The following is a 23,950-nucleotide window of genomic DNA, read 5'->3' as shown; positions in this document are numbered from 1 at the left end:
CGAGGAGTTTGCGGTAGAACTTGGCTGTGAGAGACTGGCTGGTTTCTCATGGTGAGCGCTCCTGCAGGTCAGACCAGAAAGACTGCCGTGGTTCCCATTTGCAAAAACAGAACGAGTTCCCTCTAAATGTCACACCAGAGTTCAGTGGTACATCCCAGAGATGCCCCAGTCTCACTGTATGGGTTCTACAGGGTCAGCAGGTATCAGCTGGGCTCTCAGTCATCTGTCCTTAGAAATGTCTTCACATCCCCATATGGGAGTTGGACTTGAGATTTCATAAGCCAAGTTCACAAATGTCTTTAGGGAAAGAAAGTGGATCACACATTCAACAACCTGATGAAGCACACAAACTATGATCATGTGACTCTTCTATCTTATTCCCACCAGATTTCTTCAGCATAATTGCATTAGACACATATCCTGGAAAGCATTTTTTGGATTACATAATCTGCAAATATTGTAAGTAATCTCTTTATAATTATGTTATGAGTATAATTTTAAGTAATGATTAAAAGGGTAGAATGGTATTTTTGAAAGATGTGACTTAGTTGTAGAGAAATGGGAAGATTACATTATTACAAAGGGCTTAGATTAGTTACTACATTGAAAGAAAGATTTAGAGGCTCTCCTTAACCTTGTCTACTCAAATTTGGGTCATTTCCACAATATTTTGGCTTCTTACTTTTTCTAATCCATGCTAACTTACCCATACACTTTCTTAAAGTGCTAGTCTACTAGGGATGTTACCAAAAAGGACAAAAGCAAAAATCATAACCCCCATATTTGTTCTACTCTTATTCTGAAACGTAATATCCCGACATGCTATTTTGGGCCACTTTCCTGGTCCTGACTGTGGTGTTGCACACACTAGGCTTGTGGCTATCTGTGTCTCCTGCTGTCCGTTGCTTTCCCCCTCCCCCTTAGTAAAATGCTTTTAGAAACAGATGCCCATGCTTCATGGTCATCATCAATGGCTCATATTCTAATTCACGTGACTAAAATGGGGTCATGAATTTACCTAATTCGCTCACTCATGCTATTTGTAGATATCTCAACCACAACTGCATTACAGCCCTCAGACCTGGTGTGTTCAAGGACCTGCATCAGCTAACTTGGCTGTAAGTATTCTAGCTTTTCCTGGCCCAATTTTAATGATATTTACCAGTGTTCACAGTTTCCATCTATTTGTGTATCTTGTTTACTATACTTATTTTTCTAGTTGTCACATAATCTGGAGCACTTGACCGAAGCAATTTGAGTGGTAGCTGTGTGAAAATAACTGGTGCCATGCCCTAGCAGGTTGGCCTCTGAGCCCAGAACTGGGCTTGCTGAGGCTTCTGTCCACCCAGTGTTTACCTAGGGCCTCATTTCTCACCTCAGCTCTATTGGCACATGGTACCAGATAATTCTTTGATTGGGGGAGGAGGTAATGTCCTTGTGCATTTTGGGATGTTTAGCAGCCTCTGTGGCCTCTACTTCTACCTCATTAGATGCCAGTAGTACTAGCCACCTGAGTGTGACAACCAAAAATGTGTCCAGACACTCCCAAAGGTCCCTTGGGAGAGAAATTGTCCTCCGTGGATAACCACTGATCTAGAAAGTAAGCAAGTTAAGAATTTTTTGGGTTTCCAGAACACTGAGTGTATAGTGGCTTTTGGTGTGTCACCACTTTCAAGGCTGAGCCATCAACCTCACCCCAAGGGGTCTCACCTCAGATGTCTGTGTTTTCATCAGGGAAATGAACAAAGGACGATTAGAGGGCACTCTGTGTCTGCTTGCCCATTTTCCATAGTTCACCCTAGCCTAATTGAAAATATCAGGGCCTCAATTTTACCCAGACCCTGTATAAACTGTGGTCCCAGGCTTAATATTGCAGGTAACGTTCTTAATCTTCCTAGGCCTCTTTTCCTCATCTGTTAACTGAAATCATAATTTCTTTTTAAGAGCGATGTTATGAGGACTGACTTGCATGACACATGTAAAGTGCCATATGCATTGTGCCTGGCATATAGTAGCTGCTCAATGTGACTCCCTTCTCTAGATCCTCAAGAACTTCTGGCAATAAGAGGAAATGGTATTTGGCTTCAAAAGCAACACAAGAAAAGAAGGCATATTTCCCCTTAGTCTATTTTTTTTCCTAAGAAATACCATATAGACTTAAAAACAGTAATTTGCACATGTAAATATTTTCACTCTTTCATCCTCTAAGTTCCTAATGAATTTATTTGTATCAACACCGTTAAATACATCATTTAAATACTGTGAGACTATGGAACCATTTGTGATTTCCTAAACATTTTTTTCAATCCATTCTTTATTTAGTCAATTAGTGGGTCAAAGCATTTAGGGATTCCAAGTTCAGCCATTGAGTAAATGAAAGTAGCTTGTGTGCGACCCACGTGTCCAGAGGTGAAGGGTAAAACTTGGGTCTGAAAGTCCATCAGTATGGACTTGCTCAATGCTGGGCTGGGCTTTGGGAGGAAAGAGCTGCCTTACCACAGGGTGAAGGGAAGGCTCTCTTGGAGATGAGTAAGCCTAGTGTGAAGGAACAGGAAGGGGGACAGCAGGTGTTGGACAGAGGCAGGATTGTCACAGGCCTTTAATTTTTCCTGGTTTTACTTCAAAAATATCTCTGACATTGGAAATGTTTGTGATCTGTTTTGTCAGAATTCTAGATGACAATCCAATAACCAGAATTTCACAGCAGCTATTTGCTGGATTAAATTCCTTGTTTTTTCTGTAAGTATTCACCTCCCTTTCAATACATCTCTCTGTACATTGCAATGACATCTAACACCAGCTTACAAAAAGAACTTTAGAAAAATCAAGCCCACTATGTTCTTTATTAGTCAAAATCTCTCCTGTATTTGCAGTCATAATTACTGTTGCTACTTTCTGGCCAGGGTTCATGTATATTTTAAGCCTACCAGTGATTTTTTTTATCTCCTTTCCTTTCTTTTAGTCCTAAGGCATGTTTACATTTTCAGTGGTTGATCAAAGATAATGTTCATTGTTATCTCCTAACTACATATAAATTGGGTGGAATCTCCTAGATTAGTCCCAACTACATTTTTAACAGAGGAAGATGTGCCCTTGCCCATCAAGAGTCACTGAAATGCCAAAATATTTGCCCTACCAACAGAGTCACTCTCATACTTAGGTTGTCACTGTTTATTAATAGACTATAATGATCTATCAGCAGGGGTCTATTATGTCCCTTTGCAGTTAATCAGATAACATCATTATTTCTCCGTTTGTCAGGGGGGAGGCACAATATCACAAATTAATTGTGCAGCTTAACGTGCTCATGAGTTGTTTTCTTTGACTAAATATCCCATACATCACTTCTTAGATTTAATGCCAGTTCCAGTGTAGCTCTTTAATATTGTAAATGATGAATGTTTCCCTTAAGAAGAAACTTTGGATGAGCAGTGCTGGAAATGATTGCAAATTTGGAGTTTACAAGAAAAATTATCACCTAATATATATTTTATTTAATATTTTATTTCATCTCATAAAATTAAATTGTATAACATTTATTCTCAGGTTATATGTCATACTGATGCACACATAGCTTCTTTGACATCAGGTTCCTTTTCCATGCCACTCACATATCTAGATAGCATTTTGAAGAGGAAGTTATGTTGATAGTCTTCATCCTAATAAATCAATTTTAGCATACAAGTTTCCATATTATAAGAATAATAAAAATACTGCTCTTATAGTGGCATATCATTGCTTCTCTTAAAAAGTTTTTTTTTTTAATTTAAGTATAGTTAGTATACAATCCAATATTGGTTACTAGTTTCAAGTGTACAACATTAATTAACATCTTTTTTGTGTAAAGGTCTATGGTTAATAACTACTTAGAAGCCCTTCCCAAGCAGATGTGTGCCCAAATGCCTCAACTTAACTGGATGTGAGTATGCATGTAGGCGTTAGTTTGTTATTTGCACAGTTTGAGGAAGCTAGCCTTGAAGTTAATTCATAGTTACATAAAAATTCATCTATGTTCTTCTTCCCAAAACTAAAATCTGATCCTGTTACTTTCTGGTTTAAAAATCTTTTGAGAATTCCAGTGGGTGAGGTTCAAGTTCATACCTCCTCCTTGAGCACTTGGAAACCATCATTTCCCTCCTTCACCTATCTGCTCTCTTTACCTGCCCCTCCGCTTTCATGCCTTCTTTACACATGCACCAACAGTCACTTCCTTCAGCACACATAATTGACTTGAAAAGTCTTGCCCCTTTATTCTTTTGGTTAACTCTAATTCCCTTCAAAAGTTCCCTTAAACATCACCTCCAGGAAGCCATCCTTGACACACTTACCAATTTCAGTGGCTGCCTCTGTGTTTCCTTTATGCCAAGAACAGATTTCCACTATGCCACCCAGTTTCTACCCTGCACACCTACTTCACAGTACTAGAACCACTGATTTACTGTGTGTCCCCTACCCTTTTAGAAATTTCATGAGGGCAGAAACCCACCTATGATTAGCACAATGATTGGCACATAATAGGAGCTCAACAAAACTCAGTTAAATGAAAGTGCTAAACTATTTCAATTCTTTGTTGGATTTAAATCAATACTTGTTTAATCATTCATTTAAATTCCTTCATGGCTTCACCACCACTACCCACCATTCTTTATCACATTTATCCTCATTGTTCCTTGAGGTAGGCAGTGTGGTCACAGGTAGCCATTTCCTACACTGGGCAAGTCCACTAGAACTCTTCTCACATCAAATCAGGGGACTTAAAGCCCACAAAATGATAAAATTTAGTACCTAAATTATTGATTCTCTCTTAACTGGCCTCAGAATTACTTGTGACAATACTAGTAGGTGGCCTTGTGTATAATTACTGTGTATTTACTTATATGCCTGTTATCAAAAGGCTTTTATGGCATAAAGAGCTCACTGAGGCATAGTAGAAAAAATGGCCATTTTCCATCCTGCAAATCAGGATATATATCCTGACTCTGGCATTTAGGATTTGGAAGATAACTTAGGTCTGAGTTTCTCCTTCAGCAAAATAAAGACAATATTGGCGGAATATAAGATGTAACTATCTATTACACCATGGTTAAATGTCAAGGCTTTACAGTCAGACAGATATGGATTAGAAGGGCAGTTCTACCACTTTCTAGCTGTTTAACCAGAAGAAAAGTGAATTTCTGAGAAACTCAGATTCCTCATATATGACATGGGGGTGATATTATCAACGTATGTATTCAAAACAGTACCTGACAGCATAAAAATCCAATAAATGGCAGCTACTGCTGTTATGGGGGTAATATTAGGATCATTAACAGCATGGTATCCAACATAGACAAATACTCACTAAATGTTGGACTGCCCTTTCCCTCAATTTTATTAAGTTCTAACATCAATTGAAAGGAAAAAAGAAGCATAATATGAATTATACTAACTGCAGTAATTAGGAGGGAAGCATAAAAATTGAAACGAGGTAAAAATAAATATCAGAACAGTTGTATCAACCAAAAGTGCCTCTAGACATACAATTTGTACAAAAATATTAAAAATATATTTCCTCCATGACTTTTAGGGATTTGGAAGGCAATGGAATAAAGTATCTTACAAATTCCACCTTTCTGTCGTGCGATGCACTCACTGTTCTGTAAGTATGCAATGAACTTTGGTAAATGAGGGGCTACCCAATATATTTGAAAATAAAAAGGAAATATTGACAAGAAATTTTACAGTAGTGTCTCATTTACAGCCTTAGTCTGAAACTGTTGTATTATAAAATGCCCATGTAGCTTGATTTATTTTGAAAGGGGTCCAAGCCTTACCTTTAGTGGCCACCATGTAGGTCTTCAGCTGCTCTTCTTGTTTTTGAGGACAGTCACTATTTCTGTGCATCCTCTCAGCTGAACTCATACCTAAACCTATGTTCTCAGAAATGAGATAATGTATAGAAAAGTGGCTAGTTATCCAGTAATTGTTACTGCCAATTACATTTATCACATGATATCTCTCTCTCTCTCTCAAAAAAAAAAAAATTTAATTCTAAAGAGAAAAACATCTAATGTGCTCTGATAGCCAAAGATTCTGATTGGTGATTCTGATTGCCGACAATGTTTTTTATGGGGGCTGGAAGGCAGATGGGCTAATTAATTGACACATTTGCACTGGAAAACTTAAAATCATATGCATTTTTTAATGATAGTTTTCCATATAGAGTAAACAATTAGTAATATTGGTTGGTTGGTTTGATGGGTGATTGGAAAAATTGGAGTGTATCCATTTGTAGTAGCCTAACCACTATTCTCTAACAAATTAAGAGATAAGGCTATTGCCAAGTTGCACATTTATCAATCAGATTGCAGAGAAGCATGTTTAATGAGAAAAAAGATGATCCCACTCAGGGAATACAAAGAATTTATCACTTTTCTCATGGATGATGAGAGTGACTACTGGAAAACTAAACAAAATACATCAATGACTTCTATTGTATAGCTTCACTCAGCTTTTGAATCACTTTCATACTCATTATCTCTCATTCAGCACCTCTGTAAGACAGGTGGCGGCTGACCCCCACTTTCTGCCATTTCTCCTAGAGGATTCCATTTACACACAAAGTAAAACCAATGTGCTCCCACCAAATGTAAAATTTGTTTGTGGCCCCAGAAACTACTATGAGGTTTGTTAAGCTTTGCTCTTTCTGGCTTTCTCCTAAGGAACGTGCCTTACACAAGAGTTCTCTCAAAGCCTTCTGGAGAATTATTAACAGGTCCAAATCTAACATTACTTGTGTGTATTTGAGAAACACTTTCTAAAATGATGAGAATCCAAACAAAATGCAGCTTTATAGACCACACTCAGCACCTCAAACTACTTATGACAGCATTTCCTAGAGAGGACATGTGGACATCCTCAGTGAGAAACTCCAGCCTTATTTCCACACCAGAACCTACCTCACTTTGAGACTTCAAAGGAGGCTTGGGGAATTTCACCAGATCAATGACCTGTCCCAAGGAGAACTGGTTACTGCAGCAGACACAAACCAACAGTGCTGACTCTCACCATGTCTTACAGGTTTCTGCCTAGAAATCAAATTGATTTTGTTCCAGAGAAGACATTTTCTTCATTAAAAAATTTAGGAGAACTGTAAGTAGCATTGTCTACTAGGAAAATATGATTGCTTCTTCCAAGATGATACATTTAATTGACTAGTGAGACTGCTTTTCCACTAGTAGCAATCAAAATCCTGTAGACTACTGGAGATTCAAAATCCATTAAGAAAACCAACATTATCCTAAAGTCAAAAGCAAATTAAAATTAGGCATGAGCTTAATATGGATTTAACCTACTTTAATTTCCCTGCCTGTTTTCTCTGAGTAATTTCATGTATATGTGTGCTTGGGAATAAATGAATTTTCATAGCTCCTTAAACCCAGTGCTTATTATCTCTAATGACTAAAGTGTAGTTAATTCTCAATAAATGCTTGCTGAATGAATAATGGACTAACTGAAATACTATTAACTAATTATAAAGAAAAGAACAAAGATGCTTTTATTTCTTGAGAAATTATGACTTCTAGAGCAGATGAAGCAAACACTGGTGTCGGGAATGAGACTTAGGCTCATTGAAAGCAATTCAGAGAGCTCATGGACCTTTTTCTGTTCAAACACATGTTTTGTAGATCTAAGCCTTTGAAAAAGCATCTGTCTTGTTATTAATTCATTGTCACCCACATAGCTGTGTTTCATTGGAAGTTAAAATTATGTAATATTACAAATAGTGGCAATTAAGGGAGAAAGCTCCTCCCTCTGATGTGAGGTCTAAAAATGAAAATTAATTTCTTAATTAACCTCTTCCCCATTCTTTATACCTTATTTTGACATTCAGAAAAGACTGGGGGAAATAACTCAGTCAGAGTAATTTGAAAGCCATGGCCAGTTGGTTGGAGCGTAGTCCCACACACTGAAAGGTGGCGGGTTCAATTCCCAGCCAGGGAGCATATCTGGATTGTGGGTTCAATCCCCAGTTGGAGCGAGTATGGGAGGCAACTGATCAATGTTTCTCTTTTACATCAATGTATCTCTCTCTCTTTCTAAAAAAAAATCAAGTAATTTGAAAAATAATTCATGAACAATTAAGATACTTAAGATACTTCAATTTAATTCATGAGTATCATAAGCCAAATCCATAAATATTTATTAAGTGCTCAGTGTGTACAAGGCACTGCTTTAGAATTAAAAATATCATCATTTTATGGCAAAAAAATTAAGGGCAGCTCACTCAGAAGAGCTTGCTCATTTCTCAAATGGGTTTTCCTGATCAGATCTTGGGGGATGGATATGGATTTGGGTTATGGGTTGGAGAGGAGGAGCAGCTCAGGGCAAATAGGTGTGGGTTTTATATACAAACTTCAGAAAACAGTGGGAAGAAGTCCATATTTTAAAAAAATTTCCTAATCTTCCTCTTATCCTATACTTAGGGCCACTCCTGCTCCAAATAAAAGAGCCTAATTAAGAGACACCTGCTTGCTTCTTTAAGACTGCCAATAATAATGTTTCAATCCACATAACATCAGTAAGATAAAGGAAATTTAGAAGTTAAGAGAATTAACTTGAACAAGGCATTTATATTTCTTGAGTTTACAAAAATGTTAGGTCATTTTACTGTGCCTTCACAACACCAACCCCTTCTGGAGAGGAATAGCAAACTTATGTGAGGCCACTGAAGTCCTTTCTCCCCCAAAAGACTGCCCTTTCTTTTTCAGTGTAGCACTTTGCAGGACATGTTCTAGGTGTACAAGATCATCGTCACCTTACTCGGTTGTCGGGGTCCCTTACCCTTGCACCCCTGTGGCTTTCTTCTGTGCCAAGACCCAAGTATGCTCCTCCATCTAAAGCCAGGTCAGAATTCCCAACTGGCAGGACCTCTACACTTGAATATCATCACAATCTCTCAAGAGCAATCAAAACCACTCTTACCCCACTGCCAGTTCCTTCCCCTACCCGTGGTAGACAAACTGCGGCTCACGAGCCACATGCGGCTCTTTGGCCCCTTGAGTGAGGCTCTTCCACAAAATACCACGTGTGGGCGCGCATACAGTGCGATTGAAACTTCGTGGCCCATGCGCAGAAGTTGGTTTTCGGCCTGGGCGAGTCTATTTTGAAGAAGTACTGTTGATATTTGGCTCTGTTGACTAATGAGTTTGCTGGCCACTGCCCTAGACTTATCATCTTAGTGGCATTAGCACCTGCCTGGCAGCCAGGCTCAAAGACTGCTCCCTTTCCATCTAACTCTCTTACACTTCGTGTCCTTACAGAAGATAAGCCCTGCCAGTGTCTTTCCTTGAACCCTCTTCAGCTGGTCCAGGGTCAAAGTCTCCTGCCAGGTTCCCTCCTCTGACTCTGGTTTCTCAGTCTATCTTTCATGATTCTGACAGACTTATATCATTTCACAACCCATAGCATATATGTCACTGTCGTGCTTAATATCCTCCCTCCTTGTTGCATGCTGTTTAACAAAGTCCTTGACACAGTTCTCAAATGTTAATGTTCAAAAAAAAATCACAGCTCTGGCTTTAAATGCATGGCATCCTCCTCCCTCCACCCCTGGAACTTCCAATGTGATAGTTACAGACAGGCACTAGGAATGTGCTCTTTTTATGAGCATCCTCCTTGATTCTGATGCCTGGACTCTACTCTGGCAAATACTGCCTCAGAAAGTATTCATGGCCCTTCCATTTTGTCTGTATGCGCTTCTGCAGAACCCCATCCTCTCCATCCCGTACTTTCTATCCTCCAACACATTGGACCACTTGCTGACTCCTGATGAGTTGACTTCTGAGCATCTGTGTCTGTGATCCTGCTTAATTTAACCCTCCACTGAAAAGCTGCCCTCCTTTTGTTCCACTTAAGAAAATCATCCAGCTTTGTTCAGACACTTCTTAATTTCACAGGCCAAGTTCGAGGACTTCTTCCTTTGTTTCTTATCTATACTTCTGTAATAGCACTTGTTTCATTCATTCCTTGTTTCATAATAGAACTGTTTGTTCTAATTATAAGCTTCTTTAGAGAAAGAGCTAAGTCTTAGTTATTTGTAGCTCCCACACATTGACCAGCAGTTCCAAAACATCAAAAATAGATAAGATCTTTTGTTTGATTCTTAGGCAATTTCACATGTTTTGCTTTAACATCTTCTCTGGCTCAAAAGGATATTTTGGACTCTTAAAAATTCCCTATTTCTTCTGATCCTAACAAATCTCTTCCTCATTCTTCAGAAAAACTTCCCTCTGATTCTTTCTGAATCAGACTGTCTTATTATATTTAGTTCTAAATTCTCAATTTCTTATTTAAAAAAAAATAGTACCATATAAAAGAGATGAAAAATGTGTGAACTTACCCATTCAAGATTATCTGGACAAATATAGTGTACACAGTAATCTATCTTAGTTGGAATATAAAATAAATAGAAGGCATGGGTCTTAACCTCAGAAAGCTTATAGTTGAATAAACATAATATCACCTATATGAACCAAATAGGATTACAAAACAGTGAATTGTCAAAGTGTACTCTTCGTACTAAAACAGAGGAAATTAATCAAAGTAGATATTGAAGCCAGGTTGGGAATGTGTTGGAAAAGGGCTGAGAGGAAATTCCAAATAGGAACTGGTTGAGCAAAATGTCACATGTCTGCAAGTGATGGAAAACATACTAATTTGGCTGACTCACACAGGCTGGTTGTATAGCAAGTTATCAGGTTGGTTAAAAAAATTGAATCATATGCTCTATTATGTCAAGTGGGATGATGAAACTTGTGAGAAGTAATAATCATGTCATTTATTTCCAATGTAATTGCTTTGGATTTTCACTGTCACCAATAGGGACCTGTCTAGCAATATGATAACGGAGCTACCAACCCACATTTTTAAAGACCTGAAGCTTCTACAAAAACTGTAAGTTCTTCTTGCCACCGCCATCAGATTTAGATGGCAACATCTTAAGCTACCAAAATAATAACATCCTGATGCTTCCTTCCTTCTTCCCTCTAATGGAACAAAAGGAACCTGTCGTCCAACCCTCTCTTGTATCTCCACAAGAACCAGTTCGAAAGTCTTGAACAACTTCAGTCTCTGTAAGTGAAATATGACAGTGCGCTGATTGTATTTTAGTGGATGTACTTCACTTTGAAACATATCTAATTCCTATGGGAAATCTCATCCTACAGTTTTCATAGAGAATTAAATTTGCAATTGTTTTGTTATTAAACCTTTGGTGAAGAACAAATTTTGGAAGGCTTGCTGCTGCTTCCCTATCCCCTTTCCTACAGCAATCAACATTCCATCAGTCTACAGAGCATACTTTTTACTTTTTAATCAGTGCAGGGAAAAATTATGCAGCAAAGATGAACATTCAGACAATTAATTTTGTTTAGTGTTTTAAATTTTCAAACATATTAAGCTGCAAGTAGTGTCAAGAACTCTGCCAGTTATCCTATGTTTTTACACAGAGCGTATACCGTGTTACCCAATCTCAGCCTAAAGCCTTTCTTCATACAGTTCCAAAGACCAATACTTACCATAACACATACTGAATTCTAAAAGGCAAAATATCAAGTTACTACACTATGCCTTTCTGAAAAGTCAAGTTGTAACTATTTACTCCAAACTTTTCTTTTCTTTATTATCTTATTAATTTTATTATAACAATTTATTTACATATTTATTTCACATTTATTGGCCACCAACTTATTTATAGCACTTGCTGTCTTAGGAGCTCAGGATATAGTGGCTTCTGCTCATTTAGAAACTATAGGTTACTATTCAAATAATCACACAATCCATGCAAAGCTAAAACTATGATAAGTCCAGGAGAAATCTAGAGAGCAAGAGAAAGAGGGGAAAGTCCTTTTAAAGGACTCGAGTGTTTCCTGCAGGAGAGGCCCTGAGAGGACTCAGTAGCACTGTTACTCTTCTAAGCCTTGTTTCTGACAACCAAAGGGCAAGATAGTTCCATTGTGAAGGACTCAATGTGCAACGGAAAACTCAGGGCCATGTTGAGAAATCCTTACTCAGATTAATCAAAAAGAAATGGAATAAGAATCAAACACCTTTCACAATAAATTTTAAAAGTGAAAGCCTTCTCTCATTTTAGATTGTCCTCTCTCCAGCGATTGTTCCTGAGAACAGGCACCCTCCCTTAACTCATGCCATCACAAAAAGGTCTTCAAAGAACCCATATTTGAAGAAGCATCTGGATAAATGAGGAGAAGAAGGGTTATCATTGTCGCCCCCTGAAGACATCTTCTGGGGCTGGAGGAATTAAAGGATTATGCTTCCCATGGTTGTCATAGGGAACAATTGTCCTGAGTTGGAGTTCCTCTTATGGCTTCCCTGGTTTCCCTCATAAATACACATAGGCCAGAAAAAAAATGACTGTATTTAAATTTAGATTCTCACAAATGCACTTAGTGATGTCCTCTGGTTGGACATAGCAGTTCCTGTGGAAACCCTCTAACTCACATGCATGGTTTCTAAAATCAAACAACCGAGCCCATTTCATAATGGTGCAAATCACCACTGCCGTTTTTCAACCAAAGAAATAAATGACAGTGTTGTATTAGAATGTAATTTTGCATAGGAAGTGACAAAGTAAACTGTGTACAGGAGGCATAAGGAGAAATGGCAATTTTCTAAGATAGCTCACTGTGAAATGCTCATCCTACTTTGAATTGGTAACATAGGCTTTTGAAAGGTGATATTAAGGAAGGACAAAGAATGCAATTACTAAAAAGTGAAATCCTAAAAACATGAAACCTGTGTGCCTGTTTTCCAGAGACCTGGAAAGGATAGAGATTCCAAATATAAACACACGCATGTTTCAGCCCATGAGGAATCTTTCTCACATGTATGTATGTATGAAAGAACGGAGAAGACCGCATGGTGGAATGTCACAGATGTTCTAGTGCAAACTGTCTCGTGTGTCACTGCAATGTGTTTTGGTGCAAGAAAAGTCTTTTTATTGAGAACTTTTTAATTTTGTCACCTTTGGTCCCTGTTCAAATAGAATTCAATATTATGATGTGCCGACATGAATGACACTTCTCTCTGGAAACATGCTGTTTATCCAATTGAGGCCCAATAAGAGATCAGGGTACCAGAGTGCCACACATTACACGAGATGAAGTCAATGGCTCACTGGTACTCAGGAGACCTGGGAACATTAATTCACCTCTCATGAGTGAGCAGTCGGCTGCTCTAAGATTTGAGCCCTTAGGAAGAAAGGTGCTTATATAAATTCCAGGTGTTGTTACTGTTACTAAGTGCACTTCAAAATGGAGGTAATTAATCTTTATAGTAGTTTTTGATAACTCACTTGAATATATTTGACTAAAGTGCACTGTGTACGTTGTGTTAATATATGTGTTTATGACATGATTATTTCTTTATCAACTGTGTAATCTCTGTGTTCATGATTTCAAAAATTAACCATTGTTATTCACAACAATAGGGAGAATTCGAAGTAAGCTTACAAGTTGGGTGCAGCAAGTGGCTGAAATGGTTGGTGTGAAGGTGCTCTTTTGGGAAAACATTTTGTTTGTGTCCGTGCTATAGGTGTAATTACTAAAGGACGATTGTTTGATGCATATTTGCATGATTTTCACAATTTCTCTTTCTGTGGCACCAGTAGATATTTAAGGAGGCTCTCTTCCTTGTTGCAGGCAGAATGTGAGGTCTTAGAATAGAGAAATTCAATCATTTTAGAACTTGATAGAGAACCTTAGGTTGAGGTCAAGAGGACCCAACAACTAACAGAAAATGTGTTAACTTAGGTCCCTACTAAATGGCCTAGTTCTTTCATCTTCCTTGTCCACACTTATTGAAACACCTTCACCCCCTAACCCCATCCCTTCCACTTGTCATTCAATGCCAAAGTCACAGTGGGAAGAGAGGCTGAACTACCGAGATACTCTAGCTGGCTCTATCTGAAGACAGTGGACATAATTCCTAAAGAACCAAGGGTTCAATGCATGCCAGGGATTCCAGGAAGAAGGGGAAAACAACAGTTATATATCAGGTTCCTTTAACTGGGTAGATGATATGGGGAAGCTAGACTGTAAGCTGCTCAGGGCAGGTATTGCCTCCGATTTTTCTACCTAACATCCCAGCACTAAATTATGCATCATACATTAGCTCATCTAAGAAGTGTTTGCTGAGTACTTCCCATGTGCCAGGTGCTGTTCTAGATCTGAGCACGCAGGATGACCAGGAGAAACCAGTGTCTGCCCCTGGAGCTTCCATGGAGCTTTCAGAACCAGAACATAAACATGTAAACAAACAAATATATAATAATAAAAGCATAATATACTAATTAGACCAGACAGCCGAACCTCCTTCCAGATGAAGCCAGGGCTGCGAGGGCTGAGCCCCTTGCACGAATTTCATGCAGTGGGCCTCTAGAAGTTAATAAATGCTATGAAGACAAGTACAACAAGATGAAGGGATAGAGGACATCGATAGTCCACAGAGAAGTCAAAGAATGTGATAGTCTTGTGGACCTTAATGAAGGGAGGGAGCAGCCCTGACATCTGAGGGAAGAGGGAAGAATCTTCCAGGCAGAGGGAAAAGAAAAAGCATCATACTGAGAAGGGGGTGAGCTGGCTTGTCTGAGGATTAGAAGAAGGCCAGTGTGCCTGGGTGGAGTGAGACAGGAAGCCAAGGAGGTAAGGAGGACCTGGGTAACCAGGGGTTCCATCATGGGAGGCCTTGAAGCTGTGGCAAAGTCAAGCTTTGTTTAACTTGCTGGTCTACCAACTGGATGGGGAGGGAAATAAAAAGATTTGGAAGAAAAGAGATGAACTAAAAGAGGTGGTAAAAACACAAAAATAGAATGAGTTTTATGGGCAAAAATCCTGGACACACAGGTTTGGGAAATGGCAATAAGCCAGATAACCTCCCCAATTCAAATGCTTGACCACACACATGGATCATAAATAGATTGATCACAAACAAACCTGTTTTCCTCTAGAAATTAAGTTTTTCTAACCCGTAGGAAGAAATCTGTGTTTCAGGCAGCTGCTTTTCCTCCTAGCTCCAGTGAGAATGAGTTTTCCTGGTCTCAGAGACCCTCCCTTCCTGCCAAGGATAAGAAGGCTAGTTTGCAGGAGTATACTTAAAACTAAGTACAAGACAGGAATGTTTTTATGAGCTACTGTAGGTCCTTTGCATCCCAAACCCAAGCCCCTGAATTTTTGCTCAAGATCAACTTGACAACCTACTTTTTATAACACCCTAGATAATAATCCAATGTGATGGAGACTTCACATTCTCATGTCCTCCCCTGACTCACCTCAGACAAGCCACGGAATTTCTATTTTTGTAGGTTCATTTTTTTTTTTTTTTTTTTTTTTTTTTTTTTTTATTTTCCTCTTAAAGTATTACAAAGGGTATTACATAAGTATCCTTTCCCCCCCCCCCCCCGCCCTTGACAAACCACTACCCTCCCTTACCCCCCAGTGTCTTATGTCCATTAGTTATGCTTATATGCATGCATACAAGTCCTTCGGTTGATCTCTTACTCCCCTCCCTCCTGCCCCCCAACTCTCTCTGGCCTTCCCACTGCAGTTTGACAATCAGTTTGAGGCAGCTCTGCCTCTGTATCTATTATTGTTCAAAAGTTTGTAATGGTCTTTGTTATCCATGAATGAGTGAGATCATGTGGTATTTTTCCTTCATTGACTGGCTTGTTTCACTTAGCATAATGCTCTCCAGTTCCATCCATGATGTTGCAAATGGTAGGAGTTCCTTCTTTTTAACAGCAGCATAGTATTCCATCGTGTAGATGTACCACAGTTTTCTAATCCATTCATCTACTGATGGGCACTTAGGCTGTTTCCAGATCTTAGCTATGGTGAATTGTGCTGCTATGAACATCTGGGTGCATATATCCTTTCTGATAGGTGTTTCTGGTTTCTTGGGATATATTCCTAGTAGTGGGATCACAGGGTCAAATGGGAGTTCCATTTCCAATTTTTTGAGGAACCTCCATACTGCCTTAGTAGGTTCATTTTTAAAAGAAGCACCCTGCCCAGAGTAACATCTATTCCATGAAGAACTCTTAAATTACATGATCTCTATTAAACAAAAACAAACAGATCTAGTGAAGTTGCATACCTGATGGGACTGCAGCTGTGGTTTCTGTGTCATTGCTGTAAAGTGACTCTGTTTTTTCCTTTGACTTTAGTTATTTCAAAAACTTTCGATACTGCTCCTATGCTCCCCATGTCCGAATATGTATGCCCTTGACTGACGGCATTTCTTCATTTGAGGACCTCTTGGCTAACAATATCCTCAGAATATGTGTCTGGGTTATAGCTTTCATAACCTGCTTTGGAAATCTTTTTGTCATTGGCATGAGGTCTTTCATTAAAGCTGAAAACACGACTCACGCTATGTCCATCAAAATCCTTTGTTGTAAGTATGTTTTCTCTCACATAGATCTAGGATATCTTCTGTGAACTGTAAACTAGATATATACTGGCCTTCAACCAATGGCATTTAGTTTAAATTATACCTGTCGGGCAATTTTTTAAAAGTATGATGGTGCTATTATCTTTGGCTGCTCTGTTCTTATATGAGTTTTCAGGAAACTAGTACCCATTCTTGGGAGTTATGTCTTGGAAATAGGGCAACAGAGAGCTGAAGAATCAAGGGATGAATTCTGGAGGACAGGTTGTGAGTTATAAAACTAAATTTTGTTTAACCCTCAATTACAATAACACCCATTCTACTCAAGCCCAGAAAATTATTCTTTTTATTAACTATGTAAGTAATATTTGTTTACTATTTAAAAACTAGCCTCTCCAATTTCCCTGCCACCTTTTTAAAAAATTATAAAACTAAGACATAGCATGGTACTTAAAAATAATATACCTTTTGAAGTCCAGGCTTATAGGTATTGTTGTAGGTATTTATATTAGTTCATTTAATAGAGGATGAAAGAAGTAGACCTAATTAGAAAATGAAAACAAAAATGCTGGGAACTACCAATGTACCCTTACCCATTCCTTAACAGGTGCAGACTGCCTGATGGGTGTTTATTTGTTCTTCATTGGCTTTTCTGACCTAAAATACCGTGGGCAGTACCAGAAGTATGCATTGCTGTGGATGGAGAGTTTGCAGTGCCGCCTCATGGGTGTCCTGGCCATGCTGTCCACTGAAGTCTCTGTCCTGTTGCTGACATATTTGACTTTGGAGAAGTTCCTGGCCATTGTCTTTCCCTTCAGTAACATTCACCCTGGAAAGCGGCACACTTCACTCATCCTCATTGGCATCTGGATTGTGGGATTTTTAATAGCTGTGATTCCATTTTGGAATGATGATTATTTTGGAAACTTTTATGGAAAAAATGGTGTATGTTTCCCACTTTATGATGACCAAACTGAAGATATTGGAAGCAAAGGGTATTCTCTTGGAATTTTCCTAGGTAAATTATATTTCTCATTTTTTGACAAATATAATCTTGTTAGAAATACCACAAAGTTCAGCAAAGTTCAGCATATTTACTCATTTCAGAAAGTAAGTCCCTTTATTTTTAAAATAAAGCTCTTACTGTATATTTACAGAAATTTTAATTAATTTTTTTATTATAGAGATTTAGCATGAAAATCCATACTGTCAGGATCTCTAGATGGCTTTTTTATTATCTGCCAGAACTTTGAGCTGGAGGAATTCTAGGTCACTTAGTTGTCCTCTCACCCAACCACATTGCTTGAATTCATTTTGTTTTACAGTTTATATGTGAGTTAAATAATAATAACTCACTTACAGGAGGTTATCTGAGTGGAAATTGCAGAAAGGTTCGTTACCTTTGGGAAATGCTGCTCAAAAGTTAACAACATAAGGATACTTCATAAAACTCGTCCTTTTTCAGTTTTCTCGGTCTTCCCCCACCCCCCAACCCCTTTTTTTAAAAAAAAGAAAAGAAGACCATATATTCTCTGTTACAAATGAAAGAGAAGCTTGGTCCTTTGAGGTTAAAAACCTTTTTATCATTTAATAGATATCTCAATTGCTTAAAATTAAAGTCATTCCCAAGTCCTCTCTTTAGGGGAGTATTATAATTTCCATTCCTCTTCTCATCTTTTTCTCCCATCCAGTTGGTCAATAAGCTCTATTGTCCTCTCATTTTCACAAATATTTTTCATCAAAATATGCCTCTGCTTTCTTTTCTTCCAGTCTCTCAATCCACTGCTACCACCTTCCTTTAAAAACCTTATCACCTGAACCCTGAATTACGTTAGCCCTGCCTAGTCTTTTGTCCTCTGGGCCCTTCTCTCCTATTCATGTGGCAAATACCACTGTTCTCCCTCCCTGAGGACTGAAAGAACTGTGTGTGCCTCTGCTCAGAGATTTTCAATGAAACCTTGCTACTACCAAGGTCAAGTTTAAATTAGCACTTAAAGCCCATCACAAAGTGGCCCTAGCCACTGTTCCCAGGTCTTCTCCATCTATTCCTTGTCTTCTTCCTCTGAAAAATAAAACACCTTATTTGCACCATTTTAATAATACTCCTCACATACTACCTTGTTTTATAGCTATTTTTCATGGCTATAGGATATTGTAAGATGTTTCTAGCATAGGTGCACTTCATAGAGAGCCACACACACACACACACACACACACACACACACACACACACACAGTATGTTATGTTACCTTGCATTACATTATGTTACATTCATTGATCCGACATGAATTTATGAAGCAATTTTGGGTACTGAAGATACAACAGATTGGTCCTCACAGGCCTACAGCCAGAAAGGAGAATGAAGACAAGTAAACACATCCTACGTCACAGGCTGACAAATGTATGAAGGAGGAATACAGCATGTTCTAGGAGCCCCAGATCTGGGTACCAGGGGAGGATTCCCAGTGGAAATGAATCCAAACTGGGGCCCACAGGAGGAGGAGGCATTAGCTAAGTGAAGGCAGAGATTGTGTTCAGGAAAAGACAGAGGCCTCAGAGGCCTAAAGCCAGGAAATAGGCCCAGATGAAGAGTGAAAAACGTTCAGATTTTATAGTTAAGGTGTGGGTCAGCTAAAAGGATGTTAGTACCTGTGATATTGATAAAAAGATAGTTCTCTCTCTCTCTCTCTCTCTCTCTCTCATCCTAAACCACTTTTCTGCCTAAAGAATATAAGAACATACAATTTTTTAAATTAATTTTACATTTTAGAATAATTACATTTAGAGAAAAAGAGTTGCAAAGATAGCACAGTTTCCCTATATCGTCACCCAGTTTCTCCTGCTGTTAATATCTCACATTCTTTTGGTGCCTTCAGAACATATAGTTTGATCCTTTCTGTAAGTCTGTTTTCAGAATTTGTACTGGAGGATCATCTTTTCTTTTTTTAATTTATCTTTATTGTTGAAAGTATTACAGATGACCCCTCCCTCCCATTGGGAGGATCTTCTTTAACAGTTTTTTTTTTCCAACTTTCTGGCAAGAGGCTTAAAATAAATCAATCGTTAAAAATTATCCTGTATGTATGGTTTCATAATGAGATTCCATAAAAAATGAAAAGTTTTGAATAAAACCAACAGAACAGTTTGAGCATATAGTACTTTCCCCTAGACTTCACCAGTCTTATATACAATCTAAGTCAGATGAACATTTTTAACAGCTTTGATATTATGTGTAAATTCTATGTTTACCATAAGGTATAAGGTGATCCTCCTAGGATATTTTTTAATTAAAATTTTTTCCTTTTTAAAAATATATGTTTTTATTTCAGAGAGGAAGGGAGAGGGAGAGAAAGAAACATCAATAATGAGAGAGAATCATTGATTGGCTGCCTCCTGCATACCCACACTGGAGATCGAGCCCTGACCAGGAATCGAACCGTGACCTCCTATAGCAAGAACATAACAAAGTGACTTACATGATAATCCTCTGAACATATTGAACTCTAAAAGATTAATTCACATAGTTAAATTTTTAATTTTTTCTTATTCCTTTTTTCCTAAAACAAATCTACAATGTTTTGAATTTTAGTTTAAATGACTATAAACAATCTGAAGAAAAAGTAACAAAAATGATATTTTTGTTCCATGTATTATTTTTAGTTATGCCAAAAAAAAAAAAAAAAAAACCATGAGGAATAATGTTTCTGAGGCTATTATCTTCTTGATATTTCAAGGTTATCTTGTTTATATTTATAAGATAAAGGAATGGAGTCATAATTTTTTGAGATGTATGTATGATTACAGTAATCCCTTAAGGCTTTGAATTTTCAGAGAACTAGAAACAAAAATAGCTCTTTTCTGCTTTACAAAACTAAAATTGACCTCATGATACCCAAATCTGAATTTCAGAAATCTACAATTCTTCATAAACGGTTTATGTATTTGAAATCTCTTTCTGAACTGGCAAACTTGATTCTTTTCATTTATTCCAGCTTATAACCTTGAATTCAGGGTTTCAGCTGAGTACCATTAAGCTGATACAAAAGAGTGCTTCTTATAGGTTCAGGGAAAGAGGCACCGTGTCGGACATCTCAGTAACACAGCATTTCATTGCTGGCCTGCACTCCTGAGATGTTAAGAGCTGTGCTTTTCCCAACAGGTGTGAACTTGCTGGCTTTTCTCATCATTGTCTTTTCCTATGGTATTATGTTCTATTCCATTCATAAAACGGCCTTGCAGACTTCGGAAGTGAGGAGTCACATTGGAAGAGAGGTGGCTGTTGCAAACCGTTTCTTTTTTATCGTGTTCTCTGATGCCATCTGCTGGATTCCTGTGTTTGTAATTAAAATTCTTTCCCTCTTCCGAGTGGAAATACCAGGTCAGTCCCTTTTCTTATTCCCAATTACACTTTGCCTTCTTATTCCCTTTGTTTGATGAGGTCAGAATACAGTGCTTTACAATTCTCCATAAATTCTCTTTAAATACCTACAACTTTAATACAAACAGTCATTATTTCCCTCAGTGCTTTATACTCAGTATTATACAAGAGAAAGTGGGCAATGGTAAAAAAAAAAAAAAATTAAAAATTAAAAAAAGAAAGAAACTGGGCAGTGGTGCAATCTAAACAAGAATAATAATAAAAAAAAAAAAAAAAAAAAAAACAGGAGAGAGAAAAACAGTCTTAGTGTCTTGCTTCTACCTGAATGGGATAATGGTTCTTAACCAAGAGTACACATAAAAAGTCAAAATATCTATGCCCAGGTTCTTCCCTGGGCTTCTGAATTTTGTCCACAGGGGCTAAGGCCTCTACATGGGTGTCTTGGAGAAGGGCCTCTGTGATTCTGAGGCACACATCCAATTAAAAACCACGAGTCTATGTCATGGTCTTGGCCAAACAGTCATCACACTGGGCTCCCTGGAGCATTAGGTGTTCTATGGAATGTGCCTCATCCCAGAGACCAGGTTTCCCGCTCACTCTCCTACTCAACTAGAGAAAATAACCTCCTCATTGTATCTGAAGCTTGTTCTGGGACCTAGAAATCATACCCAACTAGGGGTCACCCAGGGCTTTAGCTCGACTTTCTGAAACAGCTTTGGGATCATATTCAACTCATTGTTTCAGCCTTTTGCAAATCTACATAGGGGGTTTATCCAGGGCAGGGATTGTATCTTAATCATCTTGGCACACCAGTGCCAAACGTAGGGTTGACATGTCAGAAGCCCTTGTAAAAGAGTGATGACTATACAAATAAAAACTTATGTCCTTCTGGGTTGTGCACAAAGTCCTGAGAGACCTTGTCAAGTGCAAAAGACGACACATGGCATCCACAGAATCCCCTCAACCAATAGTTTAGACTCCCAGCAAGACTCTAGCCACAGAACATGTAGAAGTGAAGATCAAGACTAACTACTTGGGAACCTTTGCTGGGTGACAAGAGCAAAAGTCATAAGAATATGTGAAATTACTCGGGAGTCAGTTGTATGCAGAAAGCAGAGTTAACTATTTACTGGTGACAGTTGTGGACTTTGATGAAGAGTCTCAGTGTACAACTTCCCAAATATTTCAATTGTTATGTCCTAACATTTCAAATTCAATAGGACTGAAATGTCCTTTGGCCTCCATTGCTCATGGAATAAAATCCCAATGCTGGGATTAGCATGAAGACTTTTCTTCCTCTTGCCCCACCTTCCTATATTCTGTGACCCAGGCCCATTAAAATTATTGGACATTTTTTCTGAACTTTTATGTCTTGCTTTTGTTGAAGCTGTTCCCTCCACCTGGATTATACTTTCCCTCTGTAAGACGATAGCCTACGAATCACCCTTTTTATCCTCCAAGGTTTAAGCCAATACTTTCTCTTCCATTGTACCATTTCAGACCTCTCTTAACCCACTGGCATCCAACTCCATTGCTGAACTATTCATTCAATTTTGTTTGCAATTAATTTATTAGCCTCAGATTAAGTGTCTCATATCAGCATTATTTTTAATATATCCATGAGTAAGGACCATGTCTTACTTATCTTACCACAATATTTCCACTATATTAAAATATACTATTTTTAACTAATGCTTGTTCAACTAAAAATTCTCAGCTAGTTCCCAGTTTCTCCTCACAAATAACTTTTTGTGGCATCTTTCCCTAGTATAGTCTACTAGCATTTGTAAGGCTTCACATAAAAGGAATTTGTTAAGTTTGGATATGTACTGGTTTTTGTTCTTCAAATTGTCAGACTCCCTTCAGAAAAGGATAGCTGGAATATGGGGCAATAAGGCCTCCAGGACTGAAGTTAAGACCAAAGTCCAATCTGACCTTGGGCCAGAAGTTTCCCGAACATTGATTAAGAATTATTCTCACTTTCTTATTTTTCTATAAAGAAAGACAATAAAAGAAAGAAAAATATGTTATATATGAACTTATAGTTTATGAAGTATTTTTACATGTTAGATCCTCCAATTTATGGCTCCTACACCTTCCAATAAAGAGATTTTCAGTATAGTGAGAGAAAACTTATGTGAATGAGGTAGCCTGCTCAAAAGTAGCATGGACTACAAAATTTTATGAACACACTATGAAAAACTTCTGTTTTTCACACTTTGTTTCCTTATCCAGGCACAATCACTTCCTGGGTAGTCATTTTTTTCCTGCCAGTGAACAGCGCCTTGAACCCAATCCTTTACACACTCACAACCAGCTTCTTCAAGGACAAGTTGAAACAGCTGCTACACAGGCATCGGAGAAAATCAATTTTCCAAACTAAAACAAAAAGTTTATCTACATCCATTGTATGGACAGATGACTCCTCTTCCCTTAAACTTGGGGTTTTGAACAAAATAACTTTTGGGGACAGTATAACAAAACCAATGTCCTAGTAATGGTTGGGGATCACTGAACTTTCAATGGACTACCTATTAAAAAGTGCTGCATTTGGAAGATGACTCTGCAATGCTTTTCATCTTTACCAACAGCAAACCTTCCTGCATGGAGAACACAGCAGAATGACTTCTGGTGCTGTGGTCCAATGGCAGCCATATTATTTACCAGCTGTGGTAAGAATTGTACCTAAGGTTTCCACTCACCCTTACATTCTTGAAGTGAGAAATGAATCCATATACAGAAGACTGATATCAATTGGTCTCCACCTAGTCGATACTACCAAGCTACCGGTTAATGCCCACATGTTGGCACTGCACGGTCTGCTTTCAAATTAAGTTGTACTATCCATAAAATAAAGACATTGACACATCTAATTCCAGTGTGACCAGAGTAACATAAGCCTAACATCTCTTTCATTGCTTCTTCAGTGAAATCATTCGCATCCCACTGAATTGATAGCAAAGGATTTCTGAGATGGTCACCCACCTCAAGTCCTGCCCTATGCAGGTCAGTGGAGTAACACCTTTGAAAAAAACACCTTCATATAAAGTTACCATGTGGAACTTGGACCAGAGAGGCACACCGACAAAGCTTAGCACCTTTCACCATCTTGGCTTTTATTTCAT

General features: G+C 38.2%; 1 protein-coding gene across 1 annotated transcript in view; it reads left to right on the top strand.

Annotated features, from left to right (window-relative positions):
- The window catches only part of RXFP2 (relaxin family peptide receptor 2), a 51,033-nt gene extending 27,713 nt beyond the window's left edge, over nucleotides 1–23,320 (top strand). Inside the window, exons 7-19 of the mRNA XM_070408744.1 lie at nucleotides 388–459; nucleotides 1,047–1,118; nucleotides 2,668–2,739; nucleotides 3,848–3,919; nucleotides 5,567–5,638; nucleotides 7,060–7,131; nucleotides 10,864–10,935; nucleotides 11,043–11,114; nucleotides 12,815–12,886; nucleotides 16,223–16,452; nucleotides 17,054–17,464; nucleotides 20,607–20,825; nucleotides 23,061–23,320. Of these exons, the coding sequence (XP_070264845.1) occupies nucleotides 388–459; nucleotides 1,047–1,118; nucleotides 2,668–2,739; nucleotides 3,848–3,919; nucleotides 5,567–5,638; nucleotides 7,060–7,131; nucleotides 10,864–10,935; nucleotides 11,043–11,114; nucleotides 12,815–12,886; nucleotides 16,223–16,452; nucleotides 17,054–17,464; nucleotides 20,607–20,825; nucleotides 23,061–23,320 (1,768 nt within the window). The remainder of the gene's footprint in view (nucleotides 1–387; nucleotides 460–1,046; nucleotides 1,119–2,667; nucleotides 2,740–3,847; nucleotides 3,920–5,566; nucleotides 5,639–7,059; nucleotides 7,132–10,863; nucleotides 10,936–11,042; nucleotides 11,115–12,814; nucleotides 12,887–16,222; nucleotides 16,453–17,053; nucleotides 17,465–20,606; nucleotides 20,826–23,060) is intronic.
- Nucleotides 23,321–23,950: the final 630 nt, after the last annotated feature.

Source organism: Myotis yumanensis, unplaced genomic scaffold (assembly GCF_028538775.1).
Source record: "Myotis yumanensis isolate MYYU_CA2020_CCGP unplaced genomic scaffold, mMyoYum1.0.hap1 SCAF_3, whole genome shotgun sequence".
NCBI classification, from domain to species: domain Eukaryota; kingdom Metazoa; phylum Chordata; class Mammalia; order Chiroptera; family Vespertilionidae; genus Myotis; species Myotis yumanensis.
The sequence above is the reverse complement of the archived record's forward strand: the minus strand, read 5'-3'. Positions and strand labels throughout refer to the sequence as shown.